Consider the following 17,800-nt stretch of genomic DNA (forward strand, 5'->3'; position numbering starts at 1 on the left):
TGAGCTGAGCGATTTTCCATGTTCCTTTGTGTCCTTCGAGATCGTGTGCCATTGTGTAAATGGGTTGTTTGTCTTCCCAGAGCTCAGTACCTTTAGCTGTTTATATATTTAGTATGGCAATCCACTGTCCAAGAGAAACTGGCAAAAACTCATCTCCTAGGCTATATGCTTTCTCCTCACGCTGTGAATGGTTTTCTTTGCTGTTCTGCAGATTGAATTTGGATGCGCTCTGGTTTACCACTTCCTGCGAGCACATTCTCACGTGTAATATTCCTCTTTCTAAAGTCTTATTCGATGCCTATATTCGGAGGTGTTTCCCCGGTATTCCTTCCAATGGCTGCCATGTTTCACTTTTTGTTATATCTAGGTTTGTTACCCCTCTTGTGTTGTGTTGTGCATGGGGAGAAACAGAGACCTAGTTTCACTCTTCTTGGTATGGATATCCAGTTTGCCCAATTCCATCCGTTTTGCTTTTGCATTGGATTAAACATGTACATGATAGTTGGGTTCATATGGACGTATTCATACGCGTATTTTTTTCACACCATTCAGACCCTGGTTCCTCTCTCTTATTTCCCTCCACCCTCAACTTGCTCTAATCTACTGGTCTAACTACCATTCATTCGTTGATGTAGTGATTATTGATAGATATACATTGAATTGCAATTCACCATGATATAATTTCATGCTTGTAGAGTATTTTCATCAACATTCCCTCCACTACCCTAACTCTTGTGTCCTCCCAATGATATTTTTCCGCTGTACTAACCTTTGCTTTCACTTCAGGATATCCATGCCTATCTTGTTCCTAGTAGGTTGCTTTATCTTCTGCCTTGATTGGAATCGTTTCAATGCTCCATATTCTCATATGACTTATTGAATTGAGCATGGTATTCTCCACTTCCTTCCGCTCATCGAAAATGGTATAAGTTCATTCTTCAAGATATACTAAAACTTGTTCGTGTATATACGCCTCACTGTATAATCCATTCAACATGTCACTGATGGTAAGAGTTATGCGGCTACAGACATTGATACACTTGTGTCCCTGCTGGTCAGCTGAACACAAAAGAGGCGTGGATATCAAGATCATAGGGTGGTTCCATTGCTTGTTTTTGGAAGAATCTCCATAGTGCTTCCCACAGTGGTTGCCCAATTGTGTGGTTGCCCTAATGTCTGTTGTTTTGCATCTCTGGAGCCCAAATTGCATCCCGAGATGAATCGCATGGGATCCTAGTGGTGTCCTATCTTTTTCCTGTGCTTTGGTAAGTGAATTACCCATGTTTTACGAAGATCTTCTGCATTTATTTTCATGAGGATTATTGGCCTCAAGTTTTGTTTCCTGATGGGTCTTTGTCTGGTTTTGGAATCGGGGTGATGCGGCATTCATAGAATGAGTCTGGCCGGGTTCCCTCCATTTCTCCATAATGGAATGGTTTCAGGGGGTTTCCCATTAACTCGTTTTAAAAGGACTGGGTGAACTGGGCTCAGCTTCCATTAGATCCTGGGCTTTCCTTTGTTGGTAGGTTTCAGCGCATCTTCAGTTTCATTGCTGGATTTGGATCTGTTGAAATTTCTGATGTGCATTTGGGTAGGCAATGCAGGTATAAGTTTCCCCAATAGTTTCTGATTATCCTCTCTATTTCATTGTGCTCCACGGTGATCCATCCTTTTCATCCCAAATTTCAGGAAATTGAGTCTTGTCCCTCTTTCTCTGGATAGTGTGCATAAACTTTGATCAAATTTACGGTAGGTTTCAAAGAACCAAGTTTGTATATTGTTGATTTTGTTGGAACCTTGTTGCTTTCATTTCTTAAAGTTTGGTTCTGATTTCAATTATTTGCCTTCAAGGGCTGCTTTTAGTGTTGATCTCTTCTTTTTCCATGGCCTTGAAATGTAATGGGAGGTTTGTGTTTGGGAGATTTTCTGTTCTCTTAAGGAATAAGATCAGGGCTGTGCACCTTCTTCTCTTAACCAGCTTCCGAGTATCCCTGGGTTGTGGATATGTTGTGTGGCTGTTCTCAGTAACCTTGAAGTATTGTTTATTTCACCTATCGTGTCTTCTGCTCTCCAGTAGTTGATCACTCAGTCTAGGGGCCTAGAGGGGCTCCTGTGTTTTTATTCTACTGTTGATTTCTGATTTCATTGCTTAAAAGACTGATGAAACGCCAGGCATTCTCCCTAATTTTTTCTTATGAACTGATCCTTGCTTTGTGGCATCAGATGTGGTGTGTTTCAGAAAATGATCTCTGTGCTGCCGAGAAGGAAGTGTCTTTATAGTGCTTGCTAATTCCTGGCATCCTGTGTTTTTCCTTCCCAGAATGCCCCTGAAGAAAAAGAAGAAGTATGTGAAAACTTCCGGCAATCCAGGAATCATGGTAATGTCTTTGAAGACTGCCAAATGTGCTATTCATTGACTTACAATTACACAGAGTTTCCTGTATGTTTTACTTTGACTTATTCCCATAACAGGTAAAATCGACCTCGGGAAACAAGAACACCGAGCCTTGCTGGACAACAATCATTCCGAGAGTGAAAGAGAACATGTGGTTTCCACCTCCCGTTTAATACATACCACGAAGAAGGGCTTGCGTGATGCTACCCCTTCATCACCTGACCCCAAAGTAAGGCATGTTTTAATACTTGTTTCCCGTCCCCTGGCCACATCTTTGATTTCTTCTTCTATTTTTTGTTTGTTGTTTTAGCATATCATCTCTTCTATCCTCATAATGGTGACAATGATCCTACACAGAGGGCCCCTAACTCAGGGTCACAAAAGAAAATAAGTGTCTCACCAGGAGAGGCATAAGGATAGGATTGTGCTTTGTGGGAGTCAAGAACTGTCAGGCCTGCGAATGTGGAATACAGAACTAGAAAGCAAAGCCAATAAATAGCTACTGGAACCTGGAAGAGAGATTTTCATGCCCCCAAATAAACCATTGTTTGAGTGCTGACTAGAGTTTTTCAGTAAAGAGTGAGTGGGCATTGGTACAGCTGGGCCGTTTTGAGTTTTAGGAGTAAGCTCCATTCTGATTCCCATAGTGGATGGTAGTAATAAGCATCCTCACCAACAACGTTGAAGCATTTCTATTTCCACATGATCCTCAGTGTGTATCATTTGTGTTCTCAACATTACCTTCCCGAATGGGGTCAGATGGACTCGCTGTTGAAATTGGATTTGCATGTCCCTGATGTGTGAAGACTGGGATTGTTACTACCTTGATGAGCTGAGCGATTTTCCATGTTCCTTTGTGTCCTTCGAGATCGTGTGCCATTGTGTAAATGGGTTGTTTGTCTTCCCAGAGCTCAGTACCTTTAGCTGTTTATATATTTAGTATGGCAATCCACTGTCCAAGAGAAACTGGCAAAAACTCATCTCCTAGGCTATATGCTTTCTCCTCACGCTGTGAATGGTTTTCTTTGCTGTTCTGCAGATTGAATTTGGATGCGCTCTGGTTTACCACTTCCTGCGAGCACATTCTCACGTGTAATATTCCTCTTTCTAAAGTCTTATTCGATGCCTATATTCGGAGGTGTTTCCCCGGTATTCCTTCCAATGGCTGCCATGTTTCACTTTTTGTTATATCTAGGTTTGTTACCCCTCTTGTGTTGTGTTGTGCATGGGGAGAAACAGAGACCTAGTTTCACTCTTCTTGGTATGGATATCCAGTTTGCCCAATTCCATCCGTTTTGCTTTTGCATTGGATTAAACATGTACATGATAGTTGGGTTCATATGGACGTATTCATACGCGTATTTTTTTCACACCATTCAGACCCTGGTTCCTCTCTCTTATTTCCCTCCACCCTCAACTTGCTCTAATCTACTGGTCTAACTACCATTCATTCGTTGATGTAGTGATTATTGATAGATATACATTGAATTGCAATTCACCATGATATAATTTCATGCTTGTAGAGTATTTTCATCAACATTCCCTCCACTACCCTAACTCTTGTGTCCTCCCAATGATATTTTTCCGCTGTACTAACCTTTGCTTTCACTTCAGGATATCCATGCCTATCTTGTTCCTAGTAGGTTGCTTTATCTTCTGCCTTGATTGGAATCGTTTCAATGCTCCATATTCTCATATGACTTATTGAATTGAGCATGGTATTCTCCACTTCCTTCCGCTCATCGAAAATGGTATAAGTTCATTCTTCAAGATATACTAAAACTTGTTCGTGTATATACGCCTCACTGTATAATCCATTCAACATGTCACTGATGGTAAGAGTTATGCGGCTACAGACATTGATACACTTGTGTCCCTGCTGGTCAGCTGAACACAAAAGAGGCGTGGATATCAAGATCATAGGGTGGTTCCATTGCTTGTTTTTGGAAGAATCTCCATAGTGCTTCCCACAGTGGTTGCCCAATTGTGTGGTTGCCCTAATGTCTGTTGTTTTGCATCTCTGGAGCCCAAATTGCATCCCGAGATGAATCGCATGGGATCCTAGTGGTGTCCTATCTTTTTCCTGTGCTTTGGTAAGTGAATTACCCATGTTTTACGAAGATCTTCTGCATTTATTTTCATGAGGATTATTGGCCTCAAGTTTTGTTTCCTGATGGGTCTTTGTCTGGTTTTGGAATCGGGGTGATGCGGCATTCATAGAATGAGTCTGGCCGGGTTCCCTCCATTTCTCCATAATGGAATGGTTTCAGGGGGTTTCCCATTAACTCGTTTTAAAAGGACTGGGTGAACTGGGCTCAGCTTCCATTAGATCCTGGGCTTTCCTTTGTTGGTAGGTTTCAGCGCATCTTCAGTTTCATTGCTGGATTTGGATCTGTTGAAATTTCTGATGTGCATTTGGGTAGGCAATGCAGGTATAAGTTTCCCCAATAGTTTCTGATTATCCTCTCTATTTCATTGTGCTCCACGGTGATCCATCCTTTTCATCCCAAATTTCAGGAAATTGAGTCTTGTCCCTCTTTCTCTGGATAGTGTGCATAAACTTTGATCAAATTTACGGTAGGTTTCAAAGAACCAAGTTTGTATATTGTTGATTTTGTTGGAACCTTGTTGCTTTCATTTCTTAAAGTTTGGTTCTGATTTCAATTATTTGCCTTCAAGGGCTGCTTTTAGTGTTGATCTCTTCTTTTTCCATGGCCTTGAAATGTAATGGGAGGTTTGTGTTTGGGAGATTTTCTGTTCTCTTAAGGAATAAGATCAGGGCTGTGCACCTTCTTCTCTTAACCAGCTTCCGAGTATCCCTGGGTTGTGGATATGTTGTGTGGCTGTTCTCAGTAACCTTGAAGTATTGTTTATTTCACCTATCGTGTCTTCTGCTCTCCAGTAGTTGATCACTCAGTCTAGGGGCCTAGAGGGGCTCCTGTGTTTTTATTCTACTGTTGATTTCTGATTTCATTGCTTAAAAGACTGATGAAACGCCAGGCATTCTCCCTAATTTTTTCTTATGAACTGATCCTTGCTTTGTGGCATCAGATGTGGTGTGTTTCAGAAAATGATCTCTGTGCTGCCGAGAAGGAAGTGTCTTTATAGTGCTTGCTAATTCCTGGCATCCTGTGTTTTTCCTTCCCAGAATGCCCCTGAAGAAAAAGAAGAAGTATGTGAAAACTTCCGGCAATCCAGGAATCATGGTAATGTCTTTGAAGACTGCCAAATGTGCTATTCATTGACTTACAATTACACAGAGTTTCCTGTATGTTTTACTTTGACTTATTCCCATAACAGGTAAAATCGACCTCGGGAAACAAGAACACCGAGCCTTGCTGGACAACAATCATTCCGAGAGTGAAAGAGAACATGTGGTTTCCACCTCCCGTTTAATACATACCACGAAGAAGGGCTTGCGTGATGCTACCCCTTCATCACCTGACCCCAAAGTAAGGCATGTTTTAATACTTGTTTCCCGTCCCCTGGCCACATCTTTGATTTCTTCTTCTATTTTTTGTTTGTTGTTTTAGCATATCATCTCTTCTATCCTCATAATGGTGACAATGATCCTACACAGAGGGCCCCTAACTCAGGGTCACAAAAGAAAATAAGTGTCTCACCAGGAGAGGCATAAGATAGGATTGTGCTTTGTGAGAGTCAAGAACTGTCAGGCCTGCGAATGTGGAATACAGAACTAGAAAGCAAAGCCAATAAATAGCTACTGGAACCTGGAAGAGAGATTTTCATGCCCCCAAATAAACCATTGTTTGAGTGCTGACTAGAGTTTTTCAGTAAAGAGTGAGTGGGCATTGGTACAGCTGGGCCGTTTTGAGTTTTAGGAGTAAGCTCCATTCTGATTCCCATAGTGGATGGTAGTAATAAGCATCCTCACCAACAACGTTGAAGCATTTCTATTTCCACATGATCCTCAGTGTGTATCATTTGTGTTCTCAACATTACCTTCCCGAATGGGGTCAGATGGACTCGCTGTTGAAATTGGATTTGCATGTCCCTGATGTGTGAAGACTGGGATTGTTACTACCTTGATGAGCTGAGCGATTTTCCATGTTCCTTTGTGTCCTTCGAGATCGTGTGCCATTGTGTAAATGGGTTGTTTGTCTTCCCAGAGCTCAGTACCTTTAGCTGTTTATATATTTAGTATGGCAATCCACTGTCCAAGAGAAACTGGCAAAAACTCATCTCCTAGGCTATATGCTTTCTCCTCACGCTGTGAATGGTTTTCTTTGCTGTTCTGCAGATTGAATTTGGATGCGCTCTGGTTTACCACTTCCTGCGAGCACATTCTCACGTGTAATATTCCTCTTTCTAAAGTCTTATTCGATGCCTATATTCGGAGGTGTTTCCCCGGTATTCCTTCCAATGGCTGCCATGTTTCACTTTTTGTTATATCTAGGTTTGTTACCCCTCTTGTGTTGTGTTGTGCATGGGGAGAAACAGAGACCTAGTTTCACTCTTCTTGGTATGGATATCCAGTTTGCCCAATTCCATCCGTTTTGCTTTTGCATTGGATTAAACATGTACATGATAGTTGGGTTCATATGGACGTATTCATACGCGTATTTTTTTCACACCATTCAGACCCTGGTTCCTCTCTCTTATTTCCCTCCACCCTCAACTTGCTCTAATCTACTGGTCTAACTACCATTCATTCGTTGATGTAGTGATTATTGATAGATATACATTGAATTGCAATTCACCATGATATAATTTCATGCTTGTAGAGTATTTTCATCAACATTCCCTCCACTACCCTAACTCTTGTGTCCTCCCAATGATATTTTTCCGCTGTACTAACCTTTGCTTTCACTTCAGGATATCCATGCCTATCTTGTTCCTAGTAGGTTGCTTTATCTTCTGCCTTGATTGGAATCGTTTCAATGCTCCATATTCTCATATGACTTATTGAATTGAGCATGGTATTCTCCACTTCCTTCCGCTCATCGAAAATGGTATAAGTTCATTCTTCAAGATATACTAAAACTTGTTCGTGTATATACGCCTCACTGTATAATCCATTCAACATGTCACTGATGGTAAGAGTTATGCGGCTACAGACATTGATACACTTGTGTCCCTGCTGGTCAGCTGAACACAAAAGAGGCGTGGATATCAAGATCATAGGGTGGTTCCATTGCTTGTTTTTGGAAGAATCTCCATAGTGCTTCCCACAGTGGTTGCCCAATTGTGTGGTTGCCCTAATGTCTGTTGTTTTGCATCTCTGGAGCCCAAATTGCATCCCGAGATGAATCGCATGGGATCCTAGTGGTGTCCTATCTTTTTCCTGTGCTTTGGTAAGTGAATTACCCATGTTTTACGAAGATCTTCTGCATTTATTTTCATGAGGATTATTGGCCTCAAGTTTTGTTTCCTGATGGGTCTTTGTCTGGTTTTGGAATCGGGGTGATGCGGCATTCATAGAATGAGTCTGGCCGGGTTCCCTCCATTTCTCCATAATGGAATGGTTTCAGGGGGTTTCCCATTAACTCGTTTTAAAAGGACTGGGTGAACTGGGCTCAGCTTCCATTAGATCCTGGGCTTTCCTTTGTTGGTAGGTTTCAGCGCATCTTCAGTTTCATTGCTGGATTTGGATCTGTTGAAATTTCTGATGTGCATTTGGGTAGGCAATGCAGGTATAAGTTTCCCCAATAGTTTCTGATTATCCTCTCTATTTCATTGTGCTCCACGGTGATCCATCCTTTTCATCCCAAATTTCAGGAAATTGAGTCTTGTCCCTCTTTCTCTGGATAGTGTGCATAAACTTTGATCAAATTTACGGTAGGTTTCAAAGAACCAAGTTTGTATATTGTTGATTTTGTTGGAACCTTGTTGCTTTCATTTCTTAAAGTTTGGTTCTGATTTCAATTATTTGCCTTCAAGGGCTGCTTTTAGTGTTGATCTCTTCTTTTTCCATGGCCTTGAAATGTAATGGGAGGTTTGTGTTTGGGAGATTTTCTGTTCTCTTAAGGAATAAGATCAGGGCTGTGCACCTTCTTCTCTTAACCAGCTTCCGAGTATCCCTGGGTTGTGGATATGTTGTGTGGCTGTTCTCAGTAACCTTGAAGTATTGTTTATTTCACCTATCGTGTCTTCTGCTCTCCAGTAGTTGATCACTCAGTCTAGGGGCCTAGAGGGGCTCCTGTGTTTTTATTCTACTGTTGATTTCTGATTTCATTGCTTAAAAGACTGATGAAACGCCAGGCATTCTCCCTAATTTTTTCTTATGAACTGATCCTTGCTTTGTGGCATCAGATGTGGTGTGTTTCAGAAAATGATCTCTGTGCTGCCGAGAAGGAAGTGTCTTTATAGTGCTTGCTAATTCCTGGCATCCTGTGTTTTTCCTTCCCAGAATGCCCCTGAAGAAAAAGAAGAAGTATGTGAAAACTTCCGGCAATCCAGGAATCATGGTAATGTCTTTGAAGACTGCCAAATGTGCTATTCATTGACTTACAATTACACAGAGTTTCCTGTATGTTTTACTTTGACTTATTCCCATAACAGGTAAAATCGACCTCGGGAAACAAGAACACCGAGCCTTGCTGGACAACAATCATTCCGAGAGTGAAAGAGAACATGTGGTTTCCACCTCCCGTTTAATACATACCACGAAGAAGGGCTTGCGTGATGCTACCCCTTCATCACCTGACCCCAAAGTAAGGCATGTTTTAATACTTGTTTCCCGTCCCCTGGCCACATCTTTGATTTCTTCTTCTATTTTTTGTTTGTTGTTTTAGCATATCATCTCTTCTATCCTCATAATGGTGACAATGATCCTACACAGAGGGCCCCTAACTCAGGGTCACAAAAGAAAATAAGTGTCTCACCAGGAGAGGCATAAGGATAGGATTGTGCTTTGTGGGAGTCAAGAACTGTCAGGCCTGCGAATGTGGAATACAGAACTAGAAAGCAAAGCCAATAAATAGCTACTGGAACCTGGAAGAGAGATTTTCATGCCCCCAAATAAACCATTGTTTGAGTGCTGACTAGAGTTTTTCAGTAAAGAGTGAGTGGGCATTGGTACAGCTGGGCCGTTTTGAGTTTTAGGAGTAAGCTCCATTCTGATTCCCATAGTGGATGGTAGTAATAAGCATCCTCACCAACAACGTTGAAGCATTTCTATTTCCACATGATCCTCAGTGTGTATCATTTGTGTTCTCAACATTACCTTCCCGAATGGGGTCAGATGGACTCGCTGTTGAAATTGGATTTGCATGTCCCTGATGTGTGAAGACTGGGATTGTTACTACCTTGATGAGCTGAGCGATTTTCCATGTTCCTTTGTGTCCTTCGAGATCGTGTGCCATTGTGTAAATGGGTTGTTTGTCTTCCCAGAGCTCAGTACCTTTAGCTGTTTATATATTTAGTATGGCAATCCACTGTCCAAGAGAAACTGGCAAAAACTCATCTCCTAGGCTATATGCTTTCTCCTCACGCTGTGAATGGTTTTCTTTGCTGTTCTGCAGATTGAATTTGGATGCGCTCTGGTTTACCACTTCCTGCGAGCACATTCTCACGTGTAATATTCCTCTTTCTAAAGTCTTATTCGATGCCTATATTCGGAGGTGTTTCCCCGGTATTCCTTCCAATGGCTGCCATGTTTCACTTTTTGTTATATCTAGGTTTGTTACCCCTCTTGTGTTGTGTTGTGCATGGGGAGAAACAGAGACCTAGTTTCACTCTTCTTGGTATGGATATCCAGTTTGCCCAATTCCATCCGTTTTGCTTTTGCATTGGATTAAACATGTACATGATAGTTGGGTTCATATGGACGTATTCATACGCGTATTTTTTTCACACCATTCAGACCCTGGTTCCTCTCTCTTATTTCCCTCCACCCTCAACTTGCTCTAATCTACTGGTCTAACTACCATTCATTCGTTGATGTAGTGATTATTGATAGATATACATTGAATTGCAATTCACCATGATATAATTTCATGCTTGTAGAGTATTTTCATCAACATTCCCTCCACTACCCTAACTCTTGTGTCCTCCCAATGATATTTTTCCGCTGTACTAACCTTTGCTTTCACTTCAGGATATCCATGCCTATCTTGTTCCTAGTAGGTTGCTTTATCTTCTGCCTTGATTGGAATCGTTTCAATGCTCCATATTCTCATATGACTTATTGAATTGAGCATGGTATTCTCCACTTCCTTCCGCTCATCGAAAATGGTATAAGTTCATTCTTCAAGATATACTAAAACTTGTTCGTGTATATACGCCTCACTGTATAATCCATTCAACATGTCACTGATGGTAAGAGTTATGCGGCTACAGACATTGATACACTTGTGTCCCTGCTGGTCAGCTGAACACAAAAGAGGCGTGGATATCAAGATCATAGGGTGGTTCCATTGCTTGTTTTTGGAAGAATCTCCATAGTGCTTCCCACAGTGGTTGCCCAATTGTGTGGTTGCCCTAATGTCTGTTGTTTTGCATCTCTGGAGCCCAAATTGCATCCCGAGATGAATCGCATGGGATCCTAGTGGTGTCCTATCTTTTTCCTGTGCTTTGGTAAGTGAATTACCCATGTTTTACGAAGATCTTCTGCATTTATTTTCATGAGGATTATTGGCCTCAAGTTTTGTTTCCTGATGGGTCTTTGTCTGGTTTTGGAATCGGGGTGATGCGGCATTCATAGAATGAGTCTGGCCGGGTTCCCTCCATTTCTCCATAATGGAATGGTTTCAGGGGGTTTCCCATTAACTCGTTTTAAAAGGACTGGGTGAACTGGGCTCAGCTTCCATTAGATCCTGGGCTTTCCTTTGTTGGTAGGTTTCAGCGCATCTTCAGTTTCATTGCTGGATTTGGATCTGTTGAAATTTCTGATGTGCATTTGGGTAGGCAATGCAGGTATAAGTTTCCCCAATAGTTTCTGATTATCCTCTCTATTTCATTGTGCTCCACGGTGATCCATCCTTTTCATCCCAAATTTCAGGAAATTGAGTCTTGTCCCTCTTTCTCTGGATAGTGTGCATAAACTTTGATCAAATTTACGGTAGGTTTCAAAGAACCAAGTTTGTATATTGTTGATTTTGTTGGAACCTTGTTGCTTTCATTTCTTAAAGTTTGGTTCTGATTTCAATTATTTGCCTTCAAGGGCTGCTTTTAGTGTTGATCTCTTCTTTTTCCATGGCCTTGAAATGTAATGGGAGGTTTGTGTTTGGGAGATTTTCTGTTCTCTTAAGGAATAAGATCAGGGCTGTGCACCTTCTTCTCTTAACCAGCTTCCGAGTATCCCTGGGTTGTGGATATGTTGTGTGGCTGTTCTCAGTAACCTTGAAGTATTGTTTATTTCACCTATCGTGTCTTCTGCTCTCCAGTAGTTGATCACTCAGTCTAGGGGCCTAGAGGGGCTCCTGTGTTTTTATTCTACTGTTGATTTCTGATTTCATTGCTTAAAAGACTGATGAAACGCCAGGCATTCTCCCTAATTTTTTCTTATGAACTGATCCTTGCTTTGTGGCATCAGATGTGGTGTGTTTCAGAAAATGATCTCTGTGCTGCCGAGAAGGAAGTGTCTTTATAGTGCTTGCTAATTCCTGGCATCCTGTGTTTTTCCTTCCCAGAATGCCCCTGAAGAAAAAGAAGAAGTATGTGAAAACTTCCGGCAATCCAGGAATCATGGTAATGTCTTTGAAGACTGCCAAATGTGCTATTCATTGACTTACAATTACACAGAGTTTCCTGTATGTTTTACTTTGACTTATTCCCATAACAGGTAAAATCGACCTCGGGAAACAAGAACACCGAGCCTTGCTGGACAACAATCATTCCGAGAGTGAAAGAGAACATGTGGTTTCCACCTCCCGTTTAATACATACCACGAAGAAGGGCTTGCGTGATGCTACCCCTTCATCACCTGACCCCAAAGTAAGGCATGTTTTAATACTTGTTTCCCGTCCCCTGGCCACATCTTTGATTTCTTCTTCTATTTTTTGTTTGTTGTTTTAGCATATCATCTCTTCTATCCTCATAATGGTGACAATGATCCTACACAGAGGGCCCCTAACTCAGGGTCACAAAAGAAAATAAGTGTCTCACCAGGAGAGGCATAAGGATAGGATTGTGCTTTGTGGGAGTCAAGAACTGTCAGGCCTGCGAATGTGGAATACAGAACTAGAAAGCAAAGCCAATAAATAGCTACTGGAACCTGGAAGAGAGATTTTCATGCCCCCAAATAAACCATTGTTTGAGTGCTGACTAGAGTTTTTCAGTAAAGAGTGAGTGGGCATTGGTACAGCTGGGCCGTTTTGAGTTTTAGGAGTAAGCTCCATTCTGATTCCCATAGTGGATGGTAGTAATAAGCATCCTCACCAACAACGTTGAAGCATTTCTATTTCCACATGATCCTCAGTGTGTATCATTTGTGTTCTCAACATTACCTTCCCGAATGGGGTCAGATGGACTCGCTGTTGAAATTGGATTTGCATGTCCCTGATGTGTGAAGACTGGGATTGTTACTACCTTGATGAGCTGAGCGATTTTCCATGTTCCTTTGTGTCCTTCGAGATCGTGTGCCATTGTGTAAATGGGTTGTTTGTCTTCCCAGAGCTCAGTACCTTTAGCTGTTTATATATTTAGTATGGCAATCCACTGTCCAAGAGAAACTGGCAAAAACTCATCTCCTAGGCTATATGCTTTCTCCTCACGCTGTGAATGGTTTTCTTTGCTGTTCTGCAGATTGAATTTGGATGCGCTCTGGTTTACCACTTCCTGCGAGCACATTCTCACGTGTAATATTCCTCTTTCTAAAGTCTTATTCGATGCCTATATTCGGAGGTGTTTCCCCGGTATTCCTTCCAATGGCTGCCATGTTTCACTTTTTGTTATATCTAGGTTTGTTACCCCTCTTGTGTTGTGTTGTGCATGGGGAGAAACAGAGACCTAGTTTCACTCTTCTTGGTATGGATATCCAGTTTGCCCAATTCCATCCGTTTTGCTTTTGCATTGGATTAAACATGTACATGATAGTTGGGTTCATATGGACGTATTCATACGCGTATTTTTTTCACACCATTCAGACCCTGGTTCCTCTCTCTTATTTCCCTCCACCCTCAACTTGCTCTAATCTACTGGTCTAACTACCATTCATTCGTTGATGTAGTGATTATTGATAGATATACATTGAATTGCAATTCACCATGATATAATTTCATGCTTGTAGAGTATTTTCATCAACATTCCCTCCACTACCCTAACTCTTGTGTCCTCCCAATGATATTTTTCCGCTGTACTAACCTTTGCTTTCACTTCAGGATATCCATGCCTATCTTGTTCCTAGTAGGTTGCTTTATCTTCTGCCTTGATTGGAATCGTTTCAATGCTCCATATTCTCATATGACTTATTGAATTGAGCATGGTATTCTCCACTTCCTTCCGCTCATCGAAAATGGTATAAGTTCATTCTTCAAGATATACTAAAACTTGTTCGTGTATATACGCCTCACTGTATAATCCATTCAACATGTCACTGATGGTAAGAGTTATGCGGCTACAGACATTGATACACTTGTGTCCCTGCTGGTCAGCTGAACACAAAAGAGGCGTGGATATCAAGATCATAGGGTGGTTCCATTGCTTGTTTTTGGAAGAATCTCCATAGTGCTTCCCACAGTGGTTGCCCAATTGTGTGGTTGCCCTAATGTCTGTTGTTTTGCATCTCTGGAGCCCAAATTGCATCCCGAGATGAATCGCATGGGATCCTAGTGGTGTCCTATCTTTTTCCTGTGCTTTGGTAAGTGAATTACCCATGTTTTACGAAGATCTTCTGCATTTATTTTCATGAGGATTATTGGCCTCAAGTTTTGTTTCCTGATGGGTCTTTGTCTGGTTTTGGAATCGGGGTGATGCGGCATTCATAGAATGAGTCTGGCCGGGTTCCCTCCATTTCTCCATAATGGAATGGTTTCAGGGGGTTTCCCATTAACTCGTTTTAAAAGGACTGGGTGAACTGGGCTCAGCTTCCATTAGATCCTGGGCTTTCCTTTGTTGGTAGGTTTCAGCGCATCTTCAGTTTCATTGCTGGATTTGGATCTGTTGAAATTTCTGATGTGCATTTGGGTAGGCAATGCAGGTATAAGTTTCCCCAATAGTTTCTGATTATCCTCTCTATTTCATTGTGCTCCACGGTGATCCATCCTTTTCATCCCAAATTTCAGGAAATTGAGTCTTGTCCCTCTTTCTCTGGATAGTGTGCATAAACTTTGATCAAATTTACGGTAGGTTTCAAAGAACCAAGTTTGTATATTGTTGATTTTGTTGGAACCTTGTTGCTTTCATTTCTTAAAGTTTGGTTCTGATTTCAATTATTTGCCTTCAAGGGCTGCTTTTAGTGTTGATCTCTTCTTTTTCCATGGCCTTGAAATGTAATGGGAGGTTTGTGTTTGGGAGATTTTCTGTTCTCTTAAGGAATAAGATCAGGGCTGTGCACCTTCTTCTCTTAACCAGCTTCCGAGTATCCCTGGGTTGTGGATATGTTGTGTGGCTGTTCTCAGTAACCTTGAAGTATTGTTTATTTCACCTATCGTGTCTTCTGCTCTCCAGTAGTTGATCACTCAGTCTAGGGGCCTAGAGGGGCTCCTGTGTTTTTATTCTACTGTTGATTTCTGATTTCATTGCTTAAAAGACTGATGAAACGCCAGGCATTCTCCCTAATTTTTTCTTATGAACTGATCCTTGCTTTGTGGCATCAGATGTGGTGTGTTTCAGAAAATGATCTCTGTGCTGCCGAGAAGGAAGTGTCTTTATAGTGCTTGCTAATTCCTGGCATCCTGTGTTTTTCCTTCCCAGAATGCCCCTGAAGAAAAAGAAGAAGTATGTGAAAACTTCCGGCAATCCAGGAATCATGGTAATGTCTTTGAAGACTGCCAAATGTGCTATTCATTGACTTACAATTACACAGAGTTTCCTGTATGTTTTACTTTGACTTATTCCCATAACAGGTAAAATCGACCTCGGGAAACAAGAACACCGAGCCTTGCTGGACAACAATCATTCCGAGAGTGAAAGAGAACATGTGGTTTCCACCTCCCGTTTAATACATACCACGAAGAAGGGCTTGCGTGATGCTACCCCTTCATCACCTGACCCCAAAGTAAGGCATGTTTTAATACTTGTTTCCCGTCCCCTGGCCACATCTTTGATTTCTTCTTCTATTTTTTGTTTGTTGTTTTAGCATATCATCTCTTCTATCCTCATAATGGTGACAATGATCCTACACAGAGGGCCCCTAACTCAGGGTCACAAAAGAAAATAAGTGTCTCACCAGGAGAGGCATAAGGATAGGATTGTGCTTTGTGGGAGTCAAGAACTGTCAGGCCTGCGAATGTGGAATACAGAACTAGAAAGCAAAGCCAATAAATAGCTACTGGAACCTGGAAGAGAGATTTTCATGCCCCCAAATAAACCATTGTTTGAGTGCTGACTAGAGTTTTTCAGTAAAGAGTGAGTGGGCATTGGTACAGCTGGGCCGTTTTGAGTTTTAGGAGTAAGCTCCATTCTGATTCCCATAGTGGATGGTAGTAATAAGCATCCTCACCAACAACGTTGAAGCATTTCTATTTCCACATGATCCTCAGTGTGTATCATTTGTGTTCTCAACATTACCTTCCCGAATGGGGTCAGATGGACTCGCTGTTGAAATTGGATTTGCATGTCCCTGATGTGTGAAGACTGGGATTGTTACTACCTTGATGAGCTGAGCGATTTTCCATGTTCCTTTGTGTCCTTCGAGATCGTGTGCCATTGTGTAAATGGGTTGTTTGTCTTCCCAGAGCTCAGTACCTTTAGCTGTTTATATATTTAGTATGGCAATCCACTGTCCAAGAGAAACTGGCAAAAACTCATCTCCTAGGCTATATGCTTTCTCCTCACGCTGTGAATGGTTTTCTTTGCTGTTCTGCAGATTGAATTTGGATGCGCTCTGGTTTACCACTTCCTGCGAGCACATTCTCACGTGTAATATTCCTCTTTCTAAAGTCTTATTCGATGCCTATATTCGGAGGTGTTTCCCCGGTATTCCTTCCAATGGCTGCCATGTTTCACTTTTTGTTATATCTAGGTTTGTTACCCCTCTTGTGTTGTGTTGTGCATGGGGAGAAACAGAGACCTAGTTTCACTCTTCTTGGTATGGATATCCAGTTTGCCCAATTCCATCCGTTTTGCTTTTGCATTGGATTAAACATGTACATGATAGTTGGGTTCATATGGACGTATTCATACGCGTATTTTTTTCACACCATTCAGACCCTGGTTCCTCTCTCTTATTTCCCTCCACCCTCAACTTGCTCTAATCTACTGGTCTAACTACCATTCATTCGTTGATGTAGTGATTATTGATAGATATACATTGAATTGCAATTCACCATGATATAATTTCATGCTTGTAGAGTATTTTCATCAACATTCCCTCCACTACCCTAACTCTTGTGTCCTCCCAATGATATTTTCCCGCTGTACTAACCTTTGCTTTCACTTCAGGATATCCATGCCTATCTTGTTCCTAGTAGGTTGCTTTATCTTCTGCCTTGATTGGAATCGTTTCAATGCTCCATATTCTCATATGACTTATTGAATTGAGCATGGTATTCTCCACTTCCTTCCGCTCATCGAAAATGGTATAAGTTCATTCTTCAAGATATACTAAAACTTGTTCGTGTATATACGCCTCACTGTATAATCCATTCAACATGTCACTGATGGTAAGAGTTATGCGGCTACAGACATTGATACACTTGTGTCCCTGCTGGTCAGCTGAACACAAAAGAGGCGTGGATATCAAGATCATAGGGTGGTTCCATTGCTTGTTTTTGGAAGAATCTCCATAGTGCTTCCCACAGTGGTTGCCCAATTGTGTGGTTGCCCTAATGTCTGTTGTTTTGCATCTCTGGAGCCCAAATTGCATCCCGAGATGAATCGCATGGGATCCTAGTGGTGTCCTATCTTTTTCCTGTGCTTTGGTAAGTGAATTACCCATGTTTTACGAAGATCTTCTGCATTTATTTTCATGAGGATTATTGGCCTCAAGTTTTGTTTCCTGATGGGTCTTTGTCTGGTTTTGGAATCGGGGTGATGCGGCATTCATAGAATGAGTCTGGCCGGGTTCCCTCCATTTCTCCATAATGGAATGGTTTCAGGGGGTTTCCCATTAACTCGTTTTAAAAGGACTGGGTGAACTGGGCTCAGCTTCCATTAGATCCTGGGCTTTCCTTTGTTGGTAGGTTTCAGCGCATCTTCAGTTTCATTGCTGGATTTGGATCTGTTGAAATTTCTGATGTGCATTTGGGTAGGCAATGCAGGTATAAGTTTCCCCAATAGTTTCTGATTATCCTCTCTATTTCATTGTGCTCCACGGTGATCCATCCTTTTCATCCCAAATTT

The 17,800-nt window shown here is 41.6% G+C and overlaps 1 protein-coding gene across 1 annotated transcript in view; it reads left to right on the forward strand.

Annotated features, from left to right (window-relative positions):
- LOC139705502 (ankyrin repeat domain-containing protein 26-like) overlaps positions 1 to 17,800 on the forward strand; it is a 90,531-nt gene that overhangs the window by 21,585 nt on the left and 51,146 nt on the right. The window contains exons 16-25 of the mRNA XM_071611725.1: positions 2,321 to 2,378; positions 2,473 to 2,624; positions 5,544 to 5,601; positions 5,696 to 5,847; positions 8,766 to 8,823; positions 8,918 to 9,069; positions 11,989 to 12,046; positions 12,141 to 12,292; positions 15,212 to 15,269; positions 15,364 to 15,515. Of these exons, the coding sequence (XP_071467826.1) occupies positions 2,321 to 2,378; positions 2,473 to 2,624; positions 5,544 to 5,601; positions 5,696 to 5,847; positions 8,766 to 8,823; positions 8,918 to 9,069; positions 11,989 to 12,046; positions 12,141 to 12,292; positions 15,212 to 15,269; positions 15,364 to 15,515 (1,050 nt within the window). The remainder of the gene's footprint in view (positions 1 to 2,320; positions 2,379 to 2,472; positions 2,625 to 5,543; positions 5,602 to 5,695; positions 5,848 to 8,765; positions 8,824 to 8,917; positions 9,070 to 11,988; positions 12,047 to 12,140; positions 12,293 to 15,211; positions 15,270 to 15,363; positions 15,516 to 17,800) is intronic.

Source organism: Marmota flaviventris, chromosome 4 (genome assembly GCF_047511675.1).
Source record: "Marmota flaviventris isolate mMarFla1 chromosome 4, mMarFla1.hap1, whole genome shotgun sequence".
NCBI lineage: Eukaryota > Metazoa > Chordata > Mammalia > Rodentia > Sciuridae > Marmota > Marmota flaviventris.